General features: G+C 43.4%; 1 protein-coding gene across 3 annotated transcripts in view; it reads right to left on the reverse strand.

The window, feature by feature from the left end:
- Window positions 1-19,857, reverse strand: part of LRP5 (LDL receptor related protein 5) — a 206,345-nt gene that overhangs the window by 14,944 nt on the left and 171,544 nt on the right. For all 3 annotated transcript variants that reach the window (XM_065402655.1, XM_065402657.1, XM_065402656.1), the window contains exons 14-16: window positions 18,385-18,575; window positions 8,821-9,030; window positions 4,780-4,905 (exon numbers count right to left, since the gene is read on the reverse strand). In XM_065402655.1, coding sequence (XP_065258727.1) covers window positions 4,780-4,905; window positions 8,821-9,030; window positions 18,385-18,575 — 527 coding nt within the window. The remainder of the gene's footprint in view (window positions 1-4,779; window positions 4,906-8,820; window positions 9,031-18,384; window positions 18,576-19,857) is intronic.

Consider the following 19,857-nt stretch of genomic DNA (forward strand, 5'->3'; position numbering starts at 1 on the left):
CTGGATAGGGACATGCGCCAGCAAGGCATCCGAAGACGCCTGTGCCCTCGTCGAGTGAGCCTTCACTACTGGTGGAGGCACAGTCTGCGTCAACTCGTAACAAGTTCGGATGCAGGTGGTGATCCAATTCAAAATCCTTTGAAAGGACACCGGAAGGCGCTTCATCCCGTCAGCTATCGCAATAAAGAGCTGGGTGGATCTGCGGAAGGGTTTGGTGTGCTCCAGGTAGAAAGCCAGAGCGCGTCTGACATATAGAGTGTGCAGCCACCTCTTTTCATTGGTCATGTGAGGCTTTGGACAGAACACCAGGAGGAAGATATCCTGGTTGACATGGAAGTTTGATACCACCTTTGGCAGGAAGAACAGATGGGGCCGCAGCTGGACCTTGTCCATGTAGAATACCGTGTATGGGGGCTCTGAAGTGAGGGCTTTAATCTTGGAGACCCGTCTCGCCGAGGTAATAGCTACAAGGAATGCAACCTTCCACGACAAGCGGGAAAGGGAAGAAGCAGCCATAGGTTCAAAGGGTCAGCCTGGAGAGGACCAGGTTGAAGTCCCATTGGGGAACTGGGTCCCGGATTTGCGGAAAGAGTCTTTCAAGGCCTTTCGGGAACCCAATCAACATCTCATGCGAGAATACCGATCTACCCTGGATGAGATGATGGAAGGCCAATATGGCTGCCAGGTACACCTTGATTGAAGAGAAGGCAAGGCCCTGGTGCTTTAAATGAAGCAGGTAATCCAGGATAGACTGCAGAGATGACTGAGTCTGGGAGATATTCTGCTCTGATGCCCAGCAGGAGAAACACTTCCACTTTGCCAGGTAAGTTGCTGTGGTTGGGGGCTTTCTGCTCTCCAAGAGAACCTGCTGTACATGACTAGAGCAGGCTTGTTCCTCTGGATTCAGCGATGCAGCATCCAAGCTGTGAGGTGGAGAGAGGCGAGGTTCGGGTGCAGGAGCCACCTGTGCTCCTGAGAGAGAAGGTCCGGGCGGCTGGGAAGTGGCCATGGGGCTGCTATGGCCAGGTCCATGAGCATGCCAAACCAATGCTGGCGAGGCCATGCTGGGCAATCATAATGACTCATGCCTTGTCCCTCTTGATTTCTGAGAGGACTTTGCTGATGAGCAGAATTGGCGGGAAGGCATACATCAGGTCTCCTGACCACGACAGGAGAAAGGCATTGGAAAGTGAGCCTCTGCGAAGGCCCTGGAGAGAGCAGAACTGATGACACTTTCTGTTCTGTCTGGTGGTGAACAGGTCCACTCGGGGAGTTCCCCACTTCTGGAATAGCATTTTGACGACCTCCAACTGAAGGGACCACTCGTGGTGAGAGAAAAAGGACCTGCTGAGGCGATTCGCCAGCATGTTCCGGACGCCGGAGAGGTGCGGGGCTTCCAGGTGGACAACATGCTGAATGCAGAAGTCCCACAGATGGAGGGCCTCCTGGCACAGAGCCAACGAATGAGCTCCCCCCCTGGCCTGTTGACACAGAACATGGAGGCCATATTGTCCGTCAACATCTGCACCACCCAACCGGACAGTTGGGGAAGGAAGACACCGCAAGTCAGATGGATGGCTCTGAGGTCCCTGATGTTTATATGTAACGCGAGCTCCTCCCGTGACCATAAACCAAGTCTGCAGTGTACTGAGATGCACTCCCCAACCGAGGTCGGATGCATCTGAAATCAGGGAGACCATGGGTCACAGGCTCGCGAACGGCACACCTTCCAACACCAGAATCGTGTTGGACCACCACTGCAGGGAGATAAGTACCCGCAGCGTGATCATGATGACCGTATCTAGGTGATGTCTGGCTGGGGAGTAGACGCCCAAGGCAAGGAGACATTGCAGCACCATCATTGGCAGTAAGAAGGAACTGAGGGAGGGGGGAGCCGGTGGCACCCCTTATACTGGTGCATATGTGCACCACTCCAGAGGGCACCAGAGGCAGTCCCCTACGTATACCACTGAGGGAAAAACTTCCAGCACTGGTGCATGTGGCGAGCACACACACCTACAATGGAATGGACATGACCAAGAGCTCGAAGAACCACCTAGATTTCCTGAGTCCCAGTCCAGGACCTAGCCACTAGATACCACTACCTCCCTAGAATATGTAAATCAGCTGTGTTAAAGAACTACAATGGCTTATCACATTACACATGTGTTATAGTGAATATATAAGGCATGGTCTTATGTTAAGTGGTAGTGTCTGAAAAATCAATGAAATGTTAGAATTCTCATACTGATCTTCCAGGAGGAAGATGGAGCCTTCCTTGCAGGGAGGGATAGCTCAGTGGTTTAAGCATTGGCCTGCTAAACCCAGGGTTGTGAGTTCAATCCTTGAGGAGGCCATTTAGAGATCTGGGGCAAAAATCTGTCTGGGGCCAGACATGGCCCAGCATGGCCATCTTGCAATACAGAATTCTCTTTTAACAGCCAGCATCAGAAAATCTCCCTCTTGGTGACAATGGGAGAAGTAATAATCAATAGGTGTTTTTCTTAAAGCCCCATCTCCCAGAGTCATGCGACTACATGAGAAATCTGATCTTTCATTTAAAATAAAGTTTCTAGCCCTCTTGGTTGTGGAGAAAAGCTTGAAAAAGTGTCCCAAGTGTATCCCAGCAGCTCAAAACCCAAAAGGCAAATAACAAGAACCCAACATTTATTATTTTTAATCTCATGATTTTTTAAGCTAATTTTGATTTTTGAGGTCTGAGTCATGATTTTTGATTGCTTGGAGTTGGCAATACTGAGTAACTCAACTGTAACCAATGAATTAACAGCTCTGAATAAACTAATATGTCACCTACACCAAATAACTGGGAAAACTCAGGAATTAAAACTAAACTGGATTTCCTATTCAGACACAAAATTTCCAGGCAATGCAGAAAATGAGAATGACCGGCTCTTCCCTGGAAGCTGAATTCAGCCATTGAGCTGCATTTAATATTGTACCCCGTTACATTGAGCAGATACAAATTTGGGCCTAAAACTGGTCAAAGCATCTGTGGGCAGACACTCTGCAACCCCTTTTTATCAGGCTACTGAAAGATACTGGCTCAGGGTTGCTAATGCTGCAGACAGGATGTGTCAGAAAGTATTAGCAGGCTCTGGATAAGATAAAAATGAATGAAGACCAAAAGGGAGGCCCTAAATTTGTTAGATTTATAGCAGGAGATAATGAATCAGTGGGAGGTAAGAAATGTCTCGCTGGCAATGTCTTGCAGGAGCAACAGATTGAGAAATACGAGTAGACTGATTTATTTATTTTTTGGCTTCCAGAAGTAACCACTACTGCTCTGAAACCACACAGTGTGTTGTGGTCATGGGAAAGAAAACAGTTTATAATGGAAATGACTTCCCCTGGGGAGGTCAGAGTTCAGCCAGCACATGAAATCTAGAGAGAAATGAATATGTTTTTTAAAAAATCTGGAGTGCAGCGATAAAGCTAAAATACTGAAGATATGAGGCCTCCCAGAAGAAGTGAGTTTGTTTTTTTAATTCCCCCAGCAAGTGCAGTGCTAAAAATAGTGAAAACTCCTGGGATTGTGAAAGAGGCAGGAAAGCATAAAGTGGGGGATTAAGAGAGCTAGTAAAATGAACCGGGTCACTACCCATCTTGGGATCGCCAGAATTGTCTTGATTTTATTAGCAACAGAGTGCATCAAAGTCATGCTCTGACACTAATTTCTGGGTTTGCGAAATGTCGCATATGGTCTTATGACATGTCAGCACTGTCCTGTGCCACACTATGTCATCACAGCCTAATGCAACATGATCACACTCTACCAAGCAAGTTTACAGCACAACAAGCAAATCAGTCACATCAGACAAACTTCAGTAAGTATCAATACAAGTGCTAAATCTTCCGAGGCCCAGAGGGGCATTTTGCTGGCAATGAAGACAGAGACATAGATTCAAAGACCAAAACACCAGACCTTATGGAGTAAGGGCCAAGTTTTGACTATGGATGCACCAGTTAAGTCCAGGGGAACTGTGTGTGTGCATCCAAGCACTGAATCTGGGCTCACGTTTCCTACAGAACTGTGTAGATAGCTTTAGTCAGAGCCTACATACATTCAGGAAAGTGCAGGTGAAATGACTAGGTTAAAGTTTATCACAGCGGAACTTGTGACCACACATTGGGAGGAGAGGGGGCAAACATGCATGTGAATAGAGGGGATGAAAGGAAGCACCACTAATGTAAATTAGCAGGAAGGCGAGTACATGAGCCTTTGTGTTCTCCGTTTCCCCATTTCCCCCCTCTCTTCTATTGGTTCTCGGTACTAGGAAAATAAAGCAAAGCAGATCTGAGTTCTCATACTCTGCTCTTTCTTATGAATGCACTTCCTGTTGACACAGATGGAAATTCTGGACATGGATGGAGACTGAAACATGGAAGAAGAGATCCACCATGCAGAGCTAAGACCGGTCTTAACAGAATACCTGTGCAAAAGTTACAAATACATACAGTTTGAGAGGGAGTTTCAGAAGCACTCAGCATTGGCCTAACTGCTCCTCCATTGAAGTCAATGGGAGTTTTACCATTCACTTTAATGAGAGCAGAGTTGACTTCTGAAAATCCCATCCTTTAAAAACAAAGATAGTTAAAAATAAATTCTCATTTGACTATCTGTTAACACTTAATAGCACCTTAAACATATGACACCGTCAAGCCCAAATCTGACTATGCGGCTTCTTGACCCCAGGAGCTGAGTGTCTTTATGGATATGTGTGCCCTATATAAAAAGCCCTATTAAATTAATTCACTTACCTCCACATGTTAAGAGGTTCTGTAAAAGTACAAGATGATCTGGGCATGAGCATCTTGGGGTTCCATCTCCTTTTGCAATGCAGATGTGTGAACAGCCACCATTGTCACGGGAACATGGATGTGCAGCTGTATAAACAACACATGGAATTGAATACTGTACACTGTCAATAAATAAGGATGTTCAGGTAGTGCAAAGCTGGTTTCTGTAAGAACTACCAACTTTCACTAGACATGAACACAGTAAATGCATGACTTCCCAGGTCACTGCTCAAAAGCTGATTTATAGTCTCTCTAGGAAAATTGCTCCTGAACACCAAGATATATGGACTTCTCAGAAATCCTTTAAATATTTAGAAACTCAGATGCAAAGAAACTAGTTGAAGCTTCTTGTAAAAGACTACACTTAAAGAATGAGTAGACTTCATCTGTATTTCATCTGCGAACTGGACATCAAGAAGAGACGTGATACTTTTGTTTAAACCAAACAAAAGGCCTCTTCAGTACACTTAATCTCGAAGGACCCCAAAATTATCTACAAAACTGAAGTACACATATGTACACACACATAAAAATACATATGTGGGCCAAGATTTAAAAAAAAAAAAAAAAAAAAAAAAAAAAGTAGGTACAGTTGGACTTCTAAACCCACATTTAGGCACTTGGGTAAGTAGCCTGATTCTCAAAAGTGCTAAGCACCCAATAGCTCCTCAAATGGGCAACCTAAATAGACAAGACAGACAAAGAGAAGCAGACAGATGGGAACAGAACCCAGGTCTCTTTAGTCCTAGGCCTGGTCTACACTTTGGGGGGGAGGGGGGGGGGAAGAATCGACCTAAGATACGCAACTTCAGCTACAAGAATAGCGTAGCTGAAGTCGACATATCTTAGTTCGACTTACCTCCCGTCCTCACGGCGCGGGGTTGATTGCCGCGGCTCCCCCGTCGACTCCGCTTCCGCCTCTCGCCAAGCTGGAGTTCAGCAGTCGACGGGAGAGCGATCGGGGATCGATTTATCGCGTCTACACTACACGTGATAAATCGATCCCCAATAGATCGATCGCTACCCGCCGATCCGGCGGGTAGTGTAGACGTACCCCTAGTCTAATGCCCGATCCACTGGATTACATCACTTCCTGTATGTGCTTACACTTAAGCACATGCTGAAGTGTCTTGTTGAAGTGGAGCCCATATTTGTTATGTCACAGAATGATGCATTCTTGGATCCAGTACTAGTAAGTTCTAAGATTTTTACAAAGGTGGGGGGAGCCCATATAAATATAGGTAATTATTTCTGTGCCAAATGTGCTCTCCATCTGCTCAGACTCGTTAATCAGGCATTTAGCACAGAAATCTGCCTTCACTTTTAACAAACATATAATTTTTATATATAGTCTTAAGATGCCACTACACGCAGCATGGACTGTTGGAAGAGCAAAAGAAAAAAAAAAATTTTTTTTTAAATTGTTCTGTTGCAACAGAGATTCACCTTTAAAGGACAAGTTTCAGATTTCAGCCCTGAAGGGCGATTCTTTTCAAGTGTGACTCAAAGTAGAAAGCAGGATCCTTGCCATAAACAAAATAAAGCACCCCCCCCCAATCCTATTTTTTTTTTTAAACCATTCATGATTTAGCATGTGAAAATCATTTCCCAATTCTCTGAATAGTGCTTAAATTAAAAAAATAAAATCCTTTTGTTGCAGTAAAGTAATGGTACCTTTGAAAGACTGGGAGTGGGGCAAGGAGATGCTAGAGAAAAGGCTAGGAATGGTGAATATTACATATTGTGAAAGAAAAGGGGTTAATCTTTTGCAAAATTCTAGAACAAATGCACTAAAATGGCTCCAATTTCCTTTTTTAAAATGATTCCTACACTCTTGTTTTATAAGCACTGAAACCCTCAAATTTTGAAAATAAGGATTAGCAAGAGTGCAAGCAAACATCACACAGATTTCCCCCTACACAGTTCTGCCAATGCAGCCACCTCCTGCTATTCTAGTTAATGGCTTTTTCAAACAGTAGGGGTAATGGGTGGATGGAAAAAAAGATTTGAAAATATCAGGACATTTTCTTTCCATGTGTCTTTCAACCTCCAGAGAAGTTATCAATCATAGTTTATTAGATGAGTAGATAAAAGAAACAGACATGATATCCTAAAATTAAACAAACAGACGCACAACCACCCCCTACCTTCAGGTCTCCTTCCCTAGCTCCTTTTGTATTGGGCATATTTTTCCTTTCCCCACCACTCCTTTACTCTCCCTTATTCTGCCATTCTGTCTCTTTCATTCTCTGCATCTTTCCACAGTCTTTTCTTTCTCTCTCTTTTTTAATTCTCTTCCTCTTTGTGGGAGGTTTTCTCGGATCCTTCCCCTCCTCGATCCCCCAGTTAACATCTTCCTCTCTCCTCAATGGCCCTGCACCATCCTTCTTTCAGATGTGGAGAGTTTGACAGAGACCTCCTGTATCTCATCAGCACTTCTCTGTCAGTCAGCCAGAGGGGACCCATTACTACCATTCCCAGGGGCTGAGTGTGTCTACAGTTCTAACATCTGCTGGTTCCTGGAGAAAGAGACCAAATGTGGAACCAGATTATGGTATGTTTCCACTAACCCACTGGTGCAGCTCCTTGCTCTGCTTGGTCAAGTCTTAGCCTCCTTATTAGTACTTACATAATGACATAAACATGCATGGTGTGTTACAATAACAAAGACAGAATCCCTGTGCTGAAGAACTTGCAATCTAAATGAAGACAACAAAAAACAAGCAAGCCCAGAAAAACACCCCCTGGAGGGAGATGAAAAGGGAAGGACAAGACTACAATTAGGTGATCACTTGGAAGGCTAACGCACACATCCTAAAATTAACGAAGGGTGCATCTCCCCCATATTTTTTTCTCTTTCCTCTTCTTTCTGAATCTCTCCCTTCTCCCAGATTATATCTGACCTCTAGCACCGCTCTCTAGGAGAAGCAAAGTGAAACAGACAGTCCTAGCCAGTTTTCACTGTTCCTTTTGTTGCAACAGTGTTTCATGCTGGCATGCCTGCTACTCCAGTATGTTTGTCCACCCTTGTTTCTAAGGTAGGGTAAGCAGGGCAAGCAATACATAGCTTCTCCTCCCTTACGTCTCTCCCCCCAGGATCACCAGGATCAGTGGAGATGTACTTCAGTAAACTATTTTAAAAGGAGCCCCCCTTCCACTCTTTGCAGTTCAACAAAAGCCCCCCTCGCTCCTTGATGCCTCACTCGTTTAGAAACGCAGATGTAAAGCACAGCTATTTTTCTTATAGCTGATTCCCCTAATCCTATGTGGAATAACTCCCTTATGGTGCACAGTAAAACATGTTTGATCACAAGTCTGCAATGGTGAAAGGCTAGTGTAATTAACCTCTCTGAATCAAACAGCCTACATCTAGTTTTTCTTTGCGTTTATTTTCTAAGCAGCTTCGGAAGCAAATTTTGTATTATGCCTGTGCATGCTGAATAGATTGCTAACTAGTACAACATCAGATAGCCATCTTTCTGTGCAGAGATTATTCATGACAGAAATGGGAAAAGAGGTTTGCATTACCTTCTCTTCTGGGAGGTCCATCCTGCAAGGTGCTGAGCCCACTGGACTGGCCGCAATCCAGCTAAGAACTTATTTGAAGTCAATGGGGCTGGTCACATGCTTAAGTGCTTAGCTGGGTTTAGGTGAGAGTGTTCAGCACCCCTCACATTCAAGCCCTATGCCTGTATTTTGTGTACAAATTGTCATTTATTTACAGCAGAAATCTGTCTTATAAGTCTGTAGAACGCCTGGTGTATTTTTGAGTGCTACATAAATAGTCAAAATTATATGTACCATTTTTCATGAGCAAAAACCTCCCTGGTTTCAAACAGTGCTTACTAAAAAACCTGGGTACATTCTGTTTAAGATGAACACAAAAACTAACAACAAGTCAGAAACTGAAGAATCAGAAATTCAGATGCTGGGATACACACTGGATTCTAGAGAAACCAGGACCAGAGCAATCAAGAATACATGGCACTGAAATAAACTTACAAAATTCATCCATATCAACTTCTTCCACTGCATGAATGCCTGTCAAGTGAGCAATTCGGCCTTGGATTCTAGTCCTCTTGTATCCACTGGTTTTCTCAACTCTCTCAATCATCTGCTGCTGACGGTCAATCCAGTACAAGTGATTCCCCAACACAGTCAGTCCCATTGGCTGCAGGATGTTGGAGTCCTCCAGTGTCACACGGTTAGCTCCTGAAACAATCAAAAGCTAAAGCAAATATAGGTTTTGCAAAGACAAACTTTTGTCTCACCTTTTCTTTTCCTCTTTTATAATAAAGTGTACTTGTTTCCAAAACACGCTTTATCCTTCAAACAGTCTTATTATCATGAATGAATTTTGAATAATTTTTTTTTGATCCAGTGCAACTGGAAATGTTTCCACGGGCTAAATTTTTTTAAAAAAAATTAACTTTCAAGCACTGACAGGCAAGCTCTACTCTCAGACATGTATATATTGTGCTATCAATGGGAACCATCTGTGGGCAGTAGAGGTTAGAATTTTTCCCTACGAGCTAAGGTCTCACGGAAGTTATTTCTTGAGAGAGGTATTCAATTTTTTTAAAATAGTACTTATTGAGTTTTTCAGTAAAAATATATGTAGAACATTACGTGCTTATGCTATTCTTTAACAACAGAGAGCTGATAATTCATTGGCATCACAGTGACTGGTGCTATTTAAAAATCCTAGCTACATTTAATATTATATACATAAACACTCATACATAATACACACAGGTACATACATACACACACACAACATTAAAATAACTCAGTGTTAAGCACATTAAGGTTGCAAAGTTAAGCATTCAAAAGTTAGAAAATGCCAAATTTTAGGTTGCCCGTGTAATCTTTATTCACCCTGCTGGTGCATATACACTATGATACAGTCTTTAAATACATGATCACAGTCTTTTTTCTACAGGATCCCTGCCTCATTCTGGGCACAGAGAATGAATCAGGGCTGCGGAGAGAATGAAGCTATTTGTAAGATCCCTGCTTCATTTACTCTAGAAGCTGGAAGCTCTGTAGGGCACAGCGTAGGGGCCTGCAGATGGAGAAAGCTGGGTTTGTTGTTTTTTTCCCCAGTAGTGATTTCCTACAACATTCAGCAGCTCTTCCTATTTCCTGCTTTCTGCCCTGTACACCAGTTGTCAGCAGCAGATACCCCACTCCACCCATCAACTTCCCAACTGCAAAGGGCAAAAGCCAGCTCAGTTGCTGAGATGCAGGGCATCAAAGCTCCTGCTGCAGAGGGCAGCCTCAGGAACAGAGGGAGGGAGGTACTGAGGGGGAAATGAGGCAGATGGTTTATTCAGGCCACAGTCAGAGCCTTGAAAATGGAGATGAAGAGAAAGTGCTTGATGGAGGAAGGCGGCAAAGCGACAGGCAGTGACAAGAAAAGTCTGATCAATGATGGGGCATGAGAGTATAGATGAGCTTGGAAGTGGGGAGAGGCTGAATGGAGAGAGAAGCAGGCTCTAAGACAGGAAGGAGAAAGATGAGGGGACAGTGTGGAAAGAATGGACAAGACAAAGATGGTGAGGGGGAACACACTCATAATACAAAACCAGTGTCAGTATTTCAACAACGATCTCAGACGTCTTACTTCCACAGGACAGAGATTCTAGGCTCACTTTCCAAGTGCCTGACCCTCATAAAGTAGTAAGAAATGGTGCTGAATTTAAAACTAACATTTCCAGGCATCTAAGGCAGAGCTGTTGTCACCTCTAGAGCATTTTACGATGTTTGAAAATGGTTACTAAGAAGAACTGAGTTAACTGACTCTACAGACCAGGGCATACCACGTTAACCATCATGTCAGCTAACCATGACTGAGCCCTCAACCCAGCAGGATTTAATTGTGGTTCGTTGACGTCATGCTGACCATGATTTGTCCTGGTCTACACTGACAAGTCTGCTGTGGTCAGTGCGTGCGAACGCTGTAGCATTTTGTATTGTAGCCCAGTCTACATTTAGACTGTAAACTCCAAGGGGCAGAGAGAGTCTCTCCCTCTACATTTGTAGAATGCCTTGCATGAAACTGTCCCAGGCTTGGTTTGGGCCTCTACCTACTACTAGAATACAAGTTATTATTTACTACCACTACTACTAATAATAAATGAATGCAGTATACACCTGCAAAGGGAGAGGTAAAGGCACAAATACTGTTGTATGCTAAACAGTGTCCATATGGATGCATCTGAAAACTGGCCACATTCTACTTCCTATCTCCACATACCATTTCCTTCATACTTCCTTTCACCTGCCCAATCATCCAGTGAGCCTAACTTTAGTGTCTGGAAGAAATGGGATAAAAATCAAAGTGGTGTTTCACCTCTAAACAACAACAACAACAACAACAAAATCAAATAATCTGTCCTATCATTCAAAACACTCTGAGCTAACATTTAAAATTAGTTAAAAGAAAAATATACTTGTGACTGCTTTTAACCTTTACTGTTGGCAGTCTGATAGTGTTTATTGTACCATTTTTGTGAAAGGTGCTTTAAAAAGTTGTAACTTTTTTTGTAGTTTTTTCCATAATGACAGTCCCTGAATCATTCTCTTACGTCAGAGAAACCACTTGCAGGCAGTTCCTGCCTATGTGTACCAGATGTATTCCACAAGAAATGACAAGTGTAATGGACAATGTGAGTCAGTGGTATCTCTGCTCTAAGATTTAATTATGGAATAATGATAATTGTGACTAACTTGCTCTTTTCCTCTCTGGCATTTAAACTTTTTTTTTAATGCCCACAAAATAAGATTACAGAATTTGGATACACAGTAAAAACATTAATCATCACTAGATTCAAATAATTTGCTAAATAAATTACTTAAGAGCTCAGCCATGCATGCAAATATAACATTTCTTTCAATTACAGCTGCTATTAAATTTGTTCAGAAGATTACAGCACACAAAGACTCTTACTATACTGCTAAAAGGAGCACTGACTGATACACGCAGATTATTTTAAATTAAAGGGAAATTGTATGGAGGTCAGGAATTTCCAGCTCCTTCTGATTAATTCTAAAATTAATTCTCTCACACATTTAGGCAATACTAACTCTCTCCAGTGGGAAATAACTAGTGCTAGTAAGGTTTATGGAAGAAATGCATTCAATCTTTGTCCAGTGTTGACTGCTTCCCTTTGTACTGGGCCACTGAAAATGGGGTGGGGGGAAGTGGACCTCCTGTAATGCTGTAGTACCAGGAGTACATATCACAGTGTTGAGCAGAGAATTGAGAGCATACAGTAAAACCATGATCCATGGACCAACAGCTGGTGGTCCACAGAGAGCTGAGGGCCTCAATGCAAATAGTAGCCTCTCCATTGATTTCACTGGGGATTGGCTCAGGCTCTGAAGGCTGATCCTTACTTCTGAGGCTTTCCCCCCAAAACATGCAGATTTGAGTGATTTAGAAATGCAAAAGAACAACAAAAAATGGATGGGAAGAAGGTGCTGGACCTGCAGTCTGGGGGACTAAGCGCTGGGACCTTGATCCTGCAAAACGTGGAACACCCTTAACTCACATTGTAGTCAATGGGACTGGAGTTCTCAGTGCCTCTCAGAAATGCTTGGCACCTTGCAGAACTGGGCCCTGGGTGCTGAGTCAGCACAGTGAGGTTCAGTTATGCTCAGACACCATGGTATTGGCCTACATTATAAACACCCAGATAGACCGATTTCTCAGCAGAAGCAGTAATAAATTGAAGGAACCTTTTTATTCCATTAACAATTTTATATTTAAAAACATTAAACATTGGCCAAATTCATTTAAAATTAAAAATAAAGTTGATGTTTCCTGTCCTGAAATGGTTCAAGTTTCACATCATCAACAGCGTCTCCCCCTTTCACAAACCAGTAAGAGGCTGCCTCTCTCCCAGTGACTTACTGCAGAGGTGCCTGAGCTGAAGTCCCAGTTGGGCTGCTGGCAGGGTGTTCTTTGCTAGGAGCTGTATAGCCTTTTGGAACTGTTTCCTGTACCCAGGTCTGAGATAGCCTGAGTTTGGTAGCTTGCAGGAGCACTGGAAAACCAAATGTTTTCACTTCCTTGGTGGGACAGAACTGTGTTGGGGATTGTGTGTGGAGGATGACTAATGAGTCTATACATGGTCCTCCTTTGACCCCCATCCCTGTGGTATCTGAGGACCTCACAATCTTAATGTATTGATGCTCACAAATATGTCTGTGAGATAGGGAAGTACTATTGTCCTCATTTTATAGATGGAGAACTGAGGCATAGAGAGACTAAGGGGAATGCCCAAGATTACACAGGAAGTCCATGGCCAAGCAGGGAACTGAAGCTGGGTCTCCCAAGGCCCAGGCTACTGCCCCAACCATAGGACAATACTTACTCCATGTGTGTTACTGTTATATTGTCGCTGGGTTATTTGATCATGGGTCATTTACAGCTCTAGATAGTCATCAGTGATTTTTTAAAAGAGCACCTAAGGGTGCTGAGAGCACTGGATGGGCACCTCTGTATTGTAGTTTAGAAAAAAAAAGAATGAATAAATAAAGAATAGTTTCTCAGCAGTGTTCTCCTTCTGGTTAAGTAATAAAAATGATAATGAAAAACATGTTACAAGTAAAAGAAGTATCTAATTTCCTTAGTAATTAAACACTTTGATTTCCAGTATGAAATAAATGTGTAATCTTTTTAAGGTGGAAATTAGAATTCAAATTAAAAAAAAAAAAACCTTATGAAAAGCTTGAAGGACAAATAATTCCTCCATTTACATTTTCATCGAATACAAAGTATTTGTTCTGACCTCAAATACAATTTTTCAAACTCTTTCAGCTATTTAAAAATAAAATAAAATAAACAGGTTATATCACCTGGCGGCAGACTGAAGTTGTTTGCAAAGCCTTATGAGATTCCAAAAAGCATCAATAACTCAAAGCTGGTGGGGGGTGGGAGAAGGCAGGGCACGGGGGTAAACCCTTGGTTATGAAAATGAAAGTCCTACAGACAAGACCATGTAACACCTTCCCTGAAAGTTAAACATTGGACAGCTTAGTTGCTGTTCTGCCACTTTCAACACCGTGCTGTAAAATATCTGGATTTGGTGAAAGTTTAAAAAATGGGTCATCTCCTTAATTCTGCGAGAGGGAAAGGATACCTAGCACTTCCTAATCAGAATAAAATATACAACACAACCTTTTGATCTGATTTTTCATGATCACCTCAAGTTTACATTAAAATCCTTTTGTGTATGTGTTTTTGTTTTAACGTGTTTTGCCCAATGCACAATTTATTTCTTATGGTCTCATTCAAGCCAAGGTCCTTTTGGCTGTCGATTCTCTTCAAGGCTTGCAAAATGAGAATACGAAGCATTTTTAAACACAAAAATGTGCTGTTAACTTTTCAAAAATCAACAGCTCAATGGATCAAATTACAGTGAGCTCAGCTGGATCAAACATACCCATATCTCTCTGGCTACGAGAGGCATATCCTCTGGTTAATCAACATTACAGATTTTCTTTTATCCCTACAGTTTTCCCCTTTCATCTTCTCTATAGCATCTTATTTTCTAGCTGTTTCCCCTTAATGTTCATCAAATAAATATATGTTGTAAGCACTGATTCAGGACTAAGCAGAGGAAGTTTAGTTTTTCTTGTAACACGATCCACCTAATTTAAGGTGCTACATCTGTAGTGTTCGGATGAAGTTCTTTAGGGGAACAGAGACCAGCTACAATGGAAGCCACAGTGTGCTATCCCCTGCCAAAACTATGACTACTGCATGCTGGTCATCATTCACCTAGTACCACCTGAGTCCTAAGTCACTTCTTATATACATACCACTTAGCAAACAAAAAAAGAAAAGAAAAAAAATTAACAGATCGCTTTCCTGAGGAACCGACAATGCATTATAATTAGGGCTTCTGTTTTTAAGGGTTTATTAATTTCATTTTTCGGGGGTTTCTTTTTTTTAAAGCAATTTTTGAGTTCCATCTAGATGTCAAAAAATTGGGGGCTTTGAGGGCTCTCTCTTTGCATATGCACATAGTACTGGTTCAAACAGCATTACATTAAAGCACATGAGGGAACCTTGAGTGCGCACCAGGAGGGTTTATATGGACAATTAATTCTCAGCATGTTGGTGCACTTTAGAAACCCCCTCCCCATAGTTTAGATGGAGAAGATGCAGACAAGCCCTGAGATACAAACCAGGGAGGAGTGATCACTTACATAAACAAACTGCACTGGGAAAGAGGGGAAGTCAACACAAATTGATTAACCATTTACAATGTTTTTCCAGTGTTTATTAGATAAACACCCTTTTTTTAAAAATTGGGAGTGTTTTATCGGTGTTTATCAGTTAAAACCTAAAATCGGAAGCCCAAATTATAATTTATGATTTGTATTGCAGTAGCACCTCCCGGCCCCAACGTGATAGGTGCTGACCGTACACAGAGACAGTCCCTGCCTTAAAGAGCTTACAATCCAAAAAGAAAACCCATCTGTCAACTAGCTTCAACTCAACACTGCAAACATTCTAAGTCTGGGTATTTTTGGTGAATATTTTATATATATATAAAAAAACAAGGCCCAATTCTTTTGCACAGAGGGGATTTTACGGGTGTTAGCCTTGAAGCAGAAACCCAAGTCATGGCTAGGTTTCTTGAGTGCTACAAATATAAGCAAGTGCTAATTGACTGGGTCTCCTTTCCCTCTTTAATGGGTGTAGCTGGCAGTGCTTTTTAGCTCTCTCTTTAGAGGCGATACCAACACAGATTTGTTCACTGCCCTCCTCCCAGGTGCATTCCCCTACAGCCCTATCTCCAACTGATTTTTCTCATGCTTCTTTGGTGCATATCTGACACTGCCTTCTCCCTCTTCCCCGCCCCACTTTATTACGGTAGGGCCGAAGACCAGCAAAGAGTGGGACCCATTTTTGCTAGGCCCTGTACAAAGAGCAATAGTCAGTCCCTACTTTGATCCCAATGCTTGTGTGTTCTGCCACACGACCCTCTCTCCTTTCACTACTGGCCTACTCCCTCCCTCGCTGTGCATTCTCATCCCAGAGCAGCACTACTCTTTCCACGGGTTAACTAAATGCTCTCCTGACTTCTGGTTTCTCTTCCAGTTCCGACACTTTCTGTGTCTCACCTTCCCGACCCTTCTCTTCCAATCCTGGTGTGATCTATTGCCCAGCCATTCCCACATTTCTATTACTGTCCTCCTACTGTGCACTGTGCACTCTACTCTCTGAACCCTGACTTAGATTCCGCCTCCTATTGATGACTTTGCCTCTAGCTCCTTAGTCCCAAACTCGTTGCTCTCCTGACTCCTTCTCCATATGCTGCTTCCTCTAATCCACAGAGGATCAGAAGTGACTGACACTGAACTGGAAGGTAGCAAACATGAATACTTGTTGTACTGGTTCTGCTACTGACTCGCCGAGTGACCTTGGCCAAGTAGCCTAACTTCTCTATTCCTCAATGTCCCCAGCTGTACAATGGGGGCCCATAATGCTTATACACCTTTGTAAAGCACTGAGATCTACAGATAAAGCCATGTATAAAAGCCAAGTAGTAGTAGTATAATTAAAAGATGTGAAGTAGCATTGCTATAGCACGAAATGTGATGACTTCATATGACTCCCACTGCTATGCTAAATCGGTATTCCAGACAAGCTACATTGTCACTCAGTTCAGAAAGATTAAAGTTTTTGGTGTGTGGGAAGGGTGTATGTGTGCGTGAATTAAATGACTCTCTCGGTCTTGGCAATGCCCCTTTAAGTTACTGCTACTACAGTTACCTGCCATTGTCTGCACTGCCACTGACCAACCTTTGGCGTTTAAAAGTCAGTTGTAACTACAGTAACTCCTCACTTAAAGTCGCCCCGGTTAACACTGTTTCGTTGTTACTTCGCTGATCAATTAGGGAATATGCTCGTTTAAAGTTGCACAATGCTCCCTTATAACATCGTTTGGCAGCCGCCTGCTTTGTCCACTGCTTGCAGGAAGAGCAGCCCATTGGAGCTAGCTGGTGGGGGCTTGGAACCAGGGTGGACTGGCAGCCCCCCATCAGCTCCCCGCTCCCCTAAGTTCCCTGTGCAGCAGCTGCCCAGCAGGCTACCAATTGCCGGCAGTTCAGCTGTCCCTCCCCACACTGCCATGTGCTGCTCCTGCCTTCTGCCTTGGAGCTGCTCCCCGAGCCTCCTGCTTGCTGTATGGGGGGAGGGTGCGCAGAAGAAGGGGGCTAATGTCAGGGTGTCCCCCTCCCCCCTGCTCCTGCACCCCGCTTACCCCCATCTCCATAGAGCAGGGGGGACACAAGACAGGGCTCAGGACGGAGGGAGCTTCCTGGCAGCAGCTGCTAATTAAGATCTCAGCTTGCTAATTAACTTAACAAGGCAGTGTACTTAAGAGTGCAGTCTGCATACTTAAAGGGGAAATGCGTATCTCTCTCTCACACACACACACACACACACACACACACACACACACACACACACACACACACACACGGTGTGTCTCTCTGTCTGCCATGCTGTCACCCCTCCCTCCATTCCTGCAGCCTTGTAGAGTGTGAGGCTACATTAACAACGAGTTAACCCTTGAGAGCTCAGCCAATTGCTAGTTCATCATTTAGCAGTAAGGCATTCCCTGGGAAATATCCCACCATCTGACTTCACCACCTCAACCAAGCTTCACAATCATCATTGCTGTGTACAGTATTAAATTATTTAAAACTTAGAGCGAGAGAGAGAGAGTGTATATAGTCTCTTGTCTGGCAAAAAAAAAAAAAATTTCCCTGGAACCTAACCCCCCCCCATTTACATTAATTCTTATGGGGAAATTGGATTCGCTTAACATTGTTTTGCTTAAAGTCGCATTTTTCAGGAACATAACTACAACGTTAAGTGAGGAGTTACTGTCAGGGCCGGCTCTAGGATTTTTGCTGCCCAAAGCAAAAACAATTTTGGCCGCCCCCCCCCCCCCCCCCGTTTTTAATTACCCCACCCCCGGCCCCGCCTCAACTCCGCCCCTTCCCCAAATCCCCAGCTCTGCCTCCTCCCCCCAGGCTCTCAAGCCTAGGAGGGAGGGAGGGGGAGAAGCGGTGCCCGCGCCGCGGCCGCTTGGGGTCTCCCCCTCCCTCCCAGGTTTGAGGGCCTGGGAGGGAGGGCAAGTAGCGGTGCGCGAATCAGCGGCAGCAGCAGCGGAGGTGAGCTAGGGCGGCCGGGGCACATTTTTAGGGGCGGCATTCTGGCGCCGGCCATGCCGCCCCTAAAAATGTGCCGCCCCAAGCACCAGCTTGTTTTGCTGGTGCCTAGAGCCGGCCCTGGTTACTGTACAGTAATTGAAAAAACCAGAACACACAGGTATGGTGCTAATGTCCTTTCAGAGGTTTATAGGCTCTGTCCATGTATGTGCTGCAAAGGAGAGAGCCCGTTACTGATAATTTCTGCAGCAACCTGCACAAAATAGGCATTGCTAGAGTTAGAAGACGCCCTTCGGGTCTGTGTCAGAGAAGGACTATACACACACTATAAATACCCAATGTTCAGCGTGCTTAGCTACCGCGTACCTGACAAATCACAGCTTTCAATGCGTTTGAGATCTGCGTCCACCCAGAAGAGTTTCCCAAGCTTGTTGTCAATTACCAGCGCCACAGGTCGGATCAGCCCGGTACTAAAGAGCACTTCTCGTTCCGTGCCGTCCAGGGCTGCGCGCTCTATCTTCGGGGCTCGCTCTTGCATGTTGGTGAAGTACATGTACCTGATAAAAAATATAGACACCAGCCTCTTAAACCAAGACTTTTGGGGGCAGGGGTTTAATTATAGTTGTATCATAGTTTCTTTTAAACCTAATGAGTGCTATTGAGCACCTCTTCCCCAGGCTCAGTTCTCAGCAACGCTCACAAAAAATCCTGCCTTCTCCATAAGACTCCTCCCCTTTCACTGCATGAAAAAAATCCCAATAAGATTAACAAGATTGATGCTCCCAGAGGAAGAGAAACACTGCTTAGAATGGTACTACTCTGAGCAGTTCAGTTCACAGGTCAGGAATCACTACTGAATTCAGGTCTCCTGGTAGCCACCATATTCACTGTTCCTTAATCCTTAAGACTTTTTAAAAAAAAATTCAAGTATGGATTTATTTTAAAATGGTTTGAAAGCATGGCTGGAAAGGTGGAGGCTAATGAGTCAGAGTGTTTCAGGAATCATCCTGGAAAACCAAATTCCCATTTTAATTGCAAAAGCACAGACTAAAGATTTCCTTTTCTAACTAAGAAATATGTCCTTGCGAATTGGTCCCAATAAAGTTGAAGCCTTACCTATCTCTAATCTCCCCTCCCACACTAGCCTCTAAAATGGGTTATAGATATTAGGCACTGTATACAATCATACCCTAGTTGAACAGTAAGTCAACAACCCTGAAAATGTTCCACAGATTTTCTCAGAACCGCTGTCTCCACATGGATATGGAATATTGTCACTCAACATCTGTCAGACATATGATTCTTAAGCCATTTTAATAGTAGTCAGGAAGTTGGGCATTTAACTTATTAAAGAGAATGGTCAAAGGGCTCATTCTTCACCTATGTCAAGCAAAAGCTAATGATACCCTGCAATAGAGACGTGGTACCCTGAATATAACCAAAACTGCTATGCAGCAAAACAATTCCTTTTATTTCAGCTGCTTGTGGAAAATCTATCCAGCACATCCTCCTGTTTTAAATTTTTATCAAAAATTTTAAAAATATAATTGTAAAACATTCTTCAGGCAGAACTGGCCTGAAAATATACAGGTTCAAAACGTAAAGGAATACATCTGCTTTGATCTGATTGCACAAGCTGTTATTGTGATGTTTCCACACGACAGAGGACTGAATTGTTTCTGAACACACTATTTCCTGAAAAACTAAACATTATAGTCCAGATCCTCAGCTGGTGTAAAATCAACAGAGCTCTGCTGATTCAAAGCAACTGAGGATCTGGCCTTAAATGAATAAACACACTATACTTGTGCATACACACACAACTATGGATACACATAT

This window comes from Emys orbicularis, chromosome 4 (genome assembly GCF_028017835.1).
Source record: "Emys orbicularis isolate rEmyOrb1 chromosome 4, rEmyOrb1.hap1, whole genome shotgun sequence".
Classification (NCBI taxonomy): Eukaryota; Metazoa; Chordata; order Testudines; family Emydidae; genus Emys; species Emys orbicularis.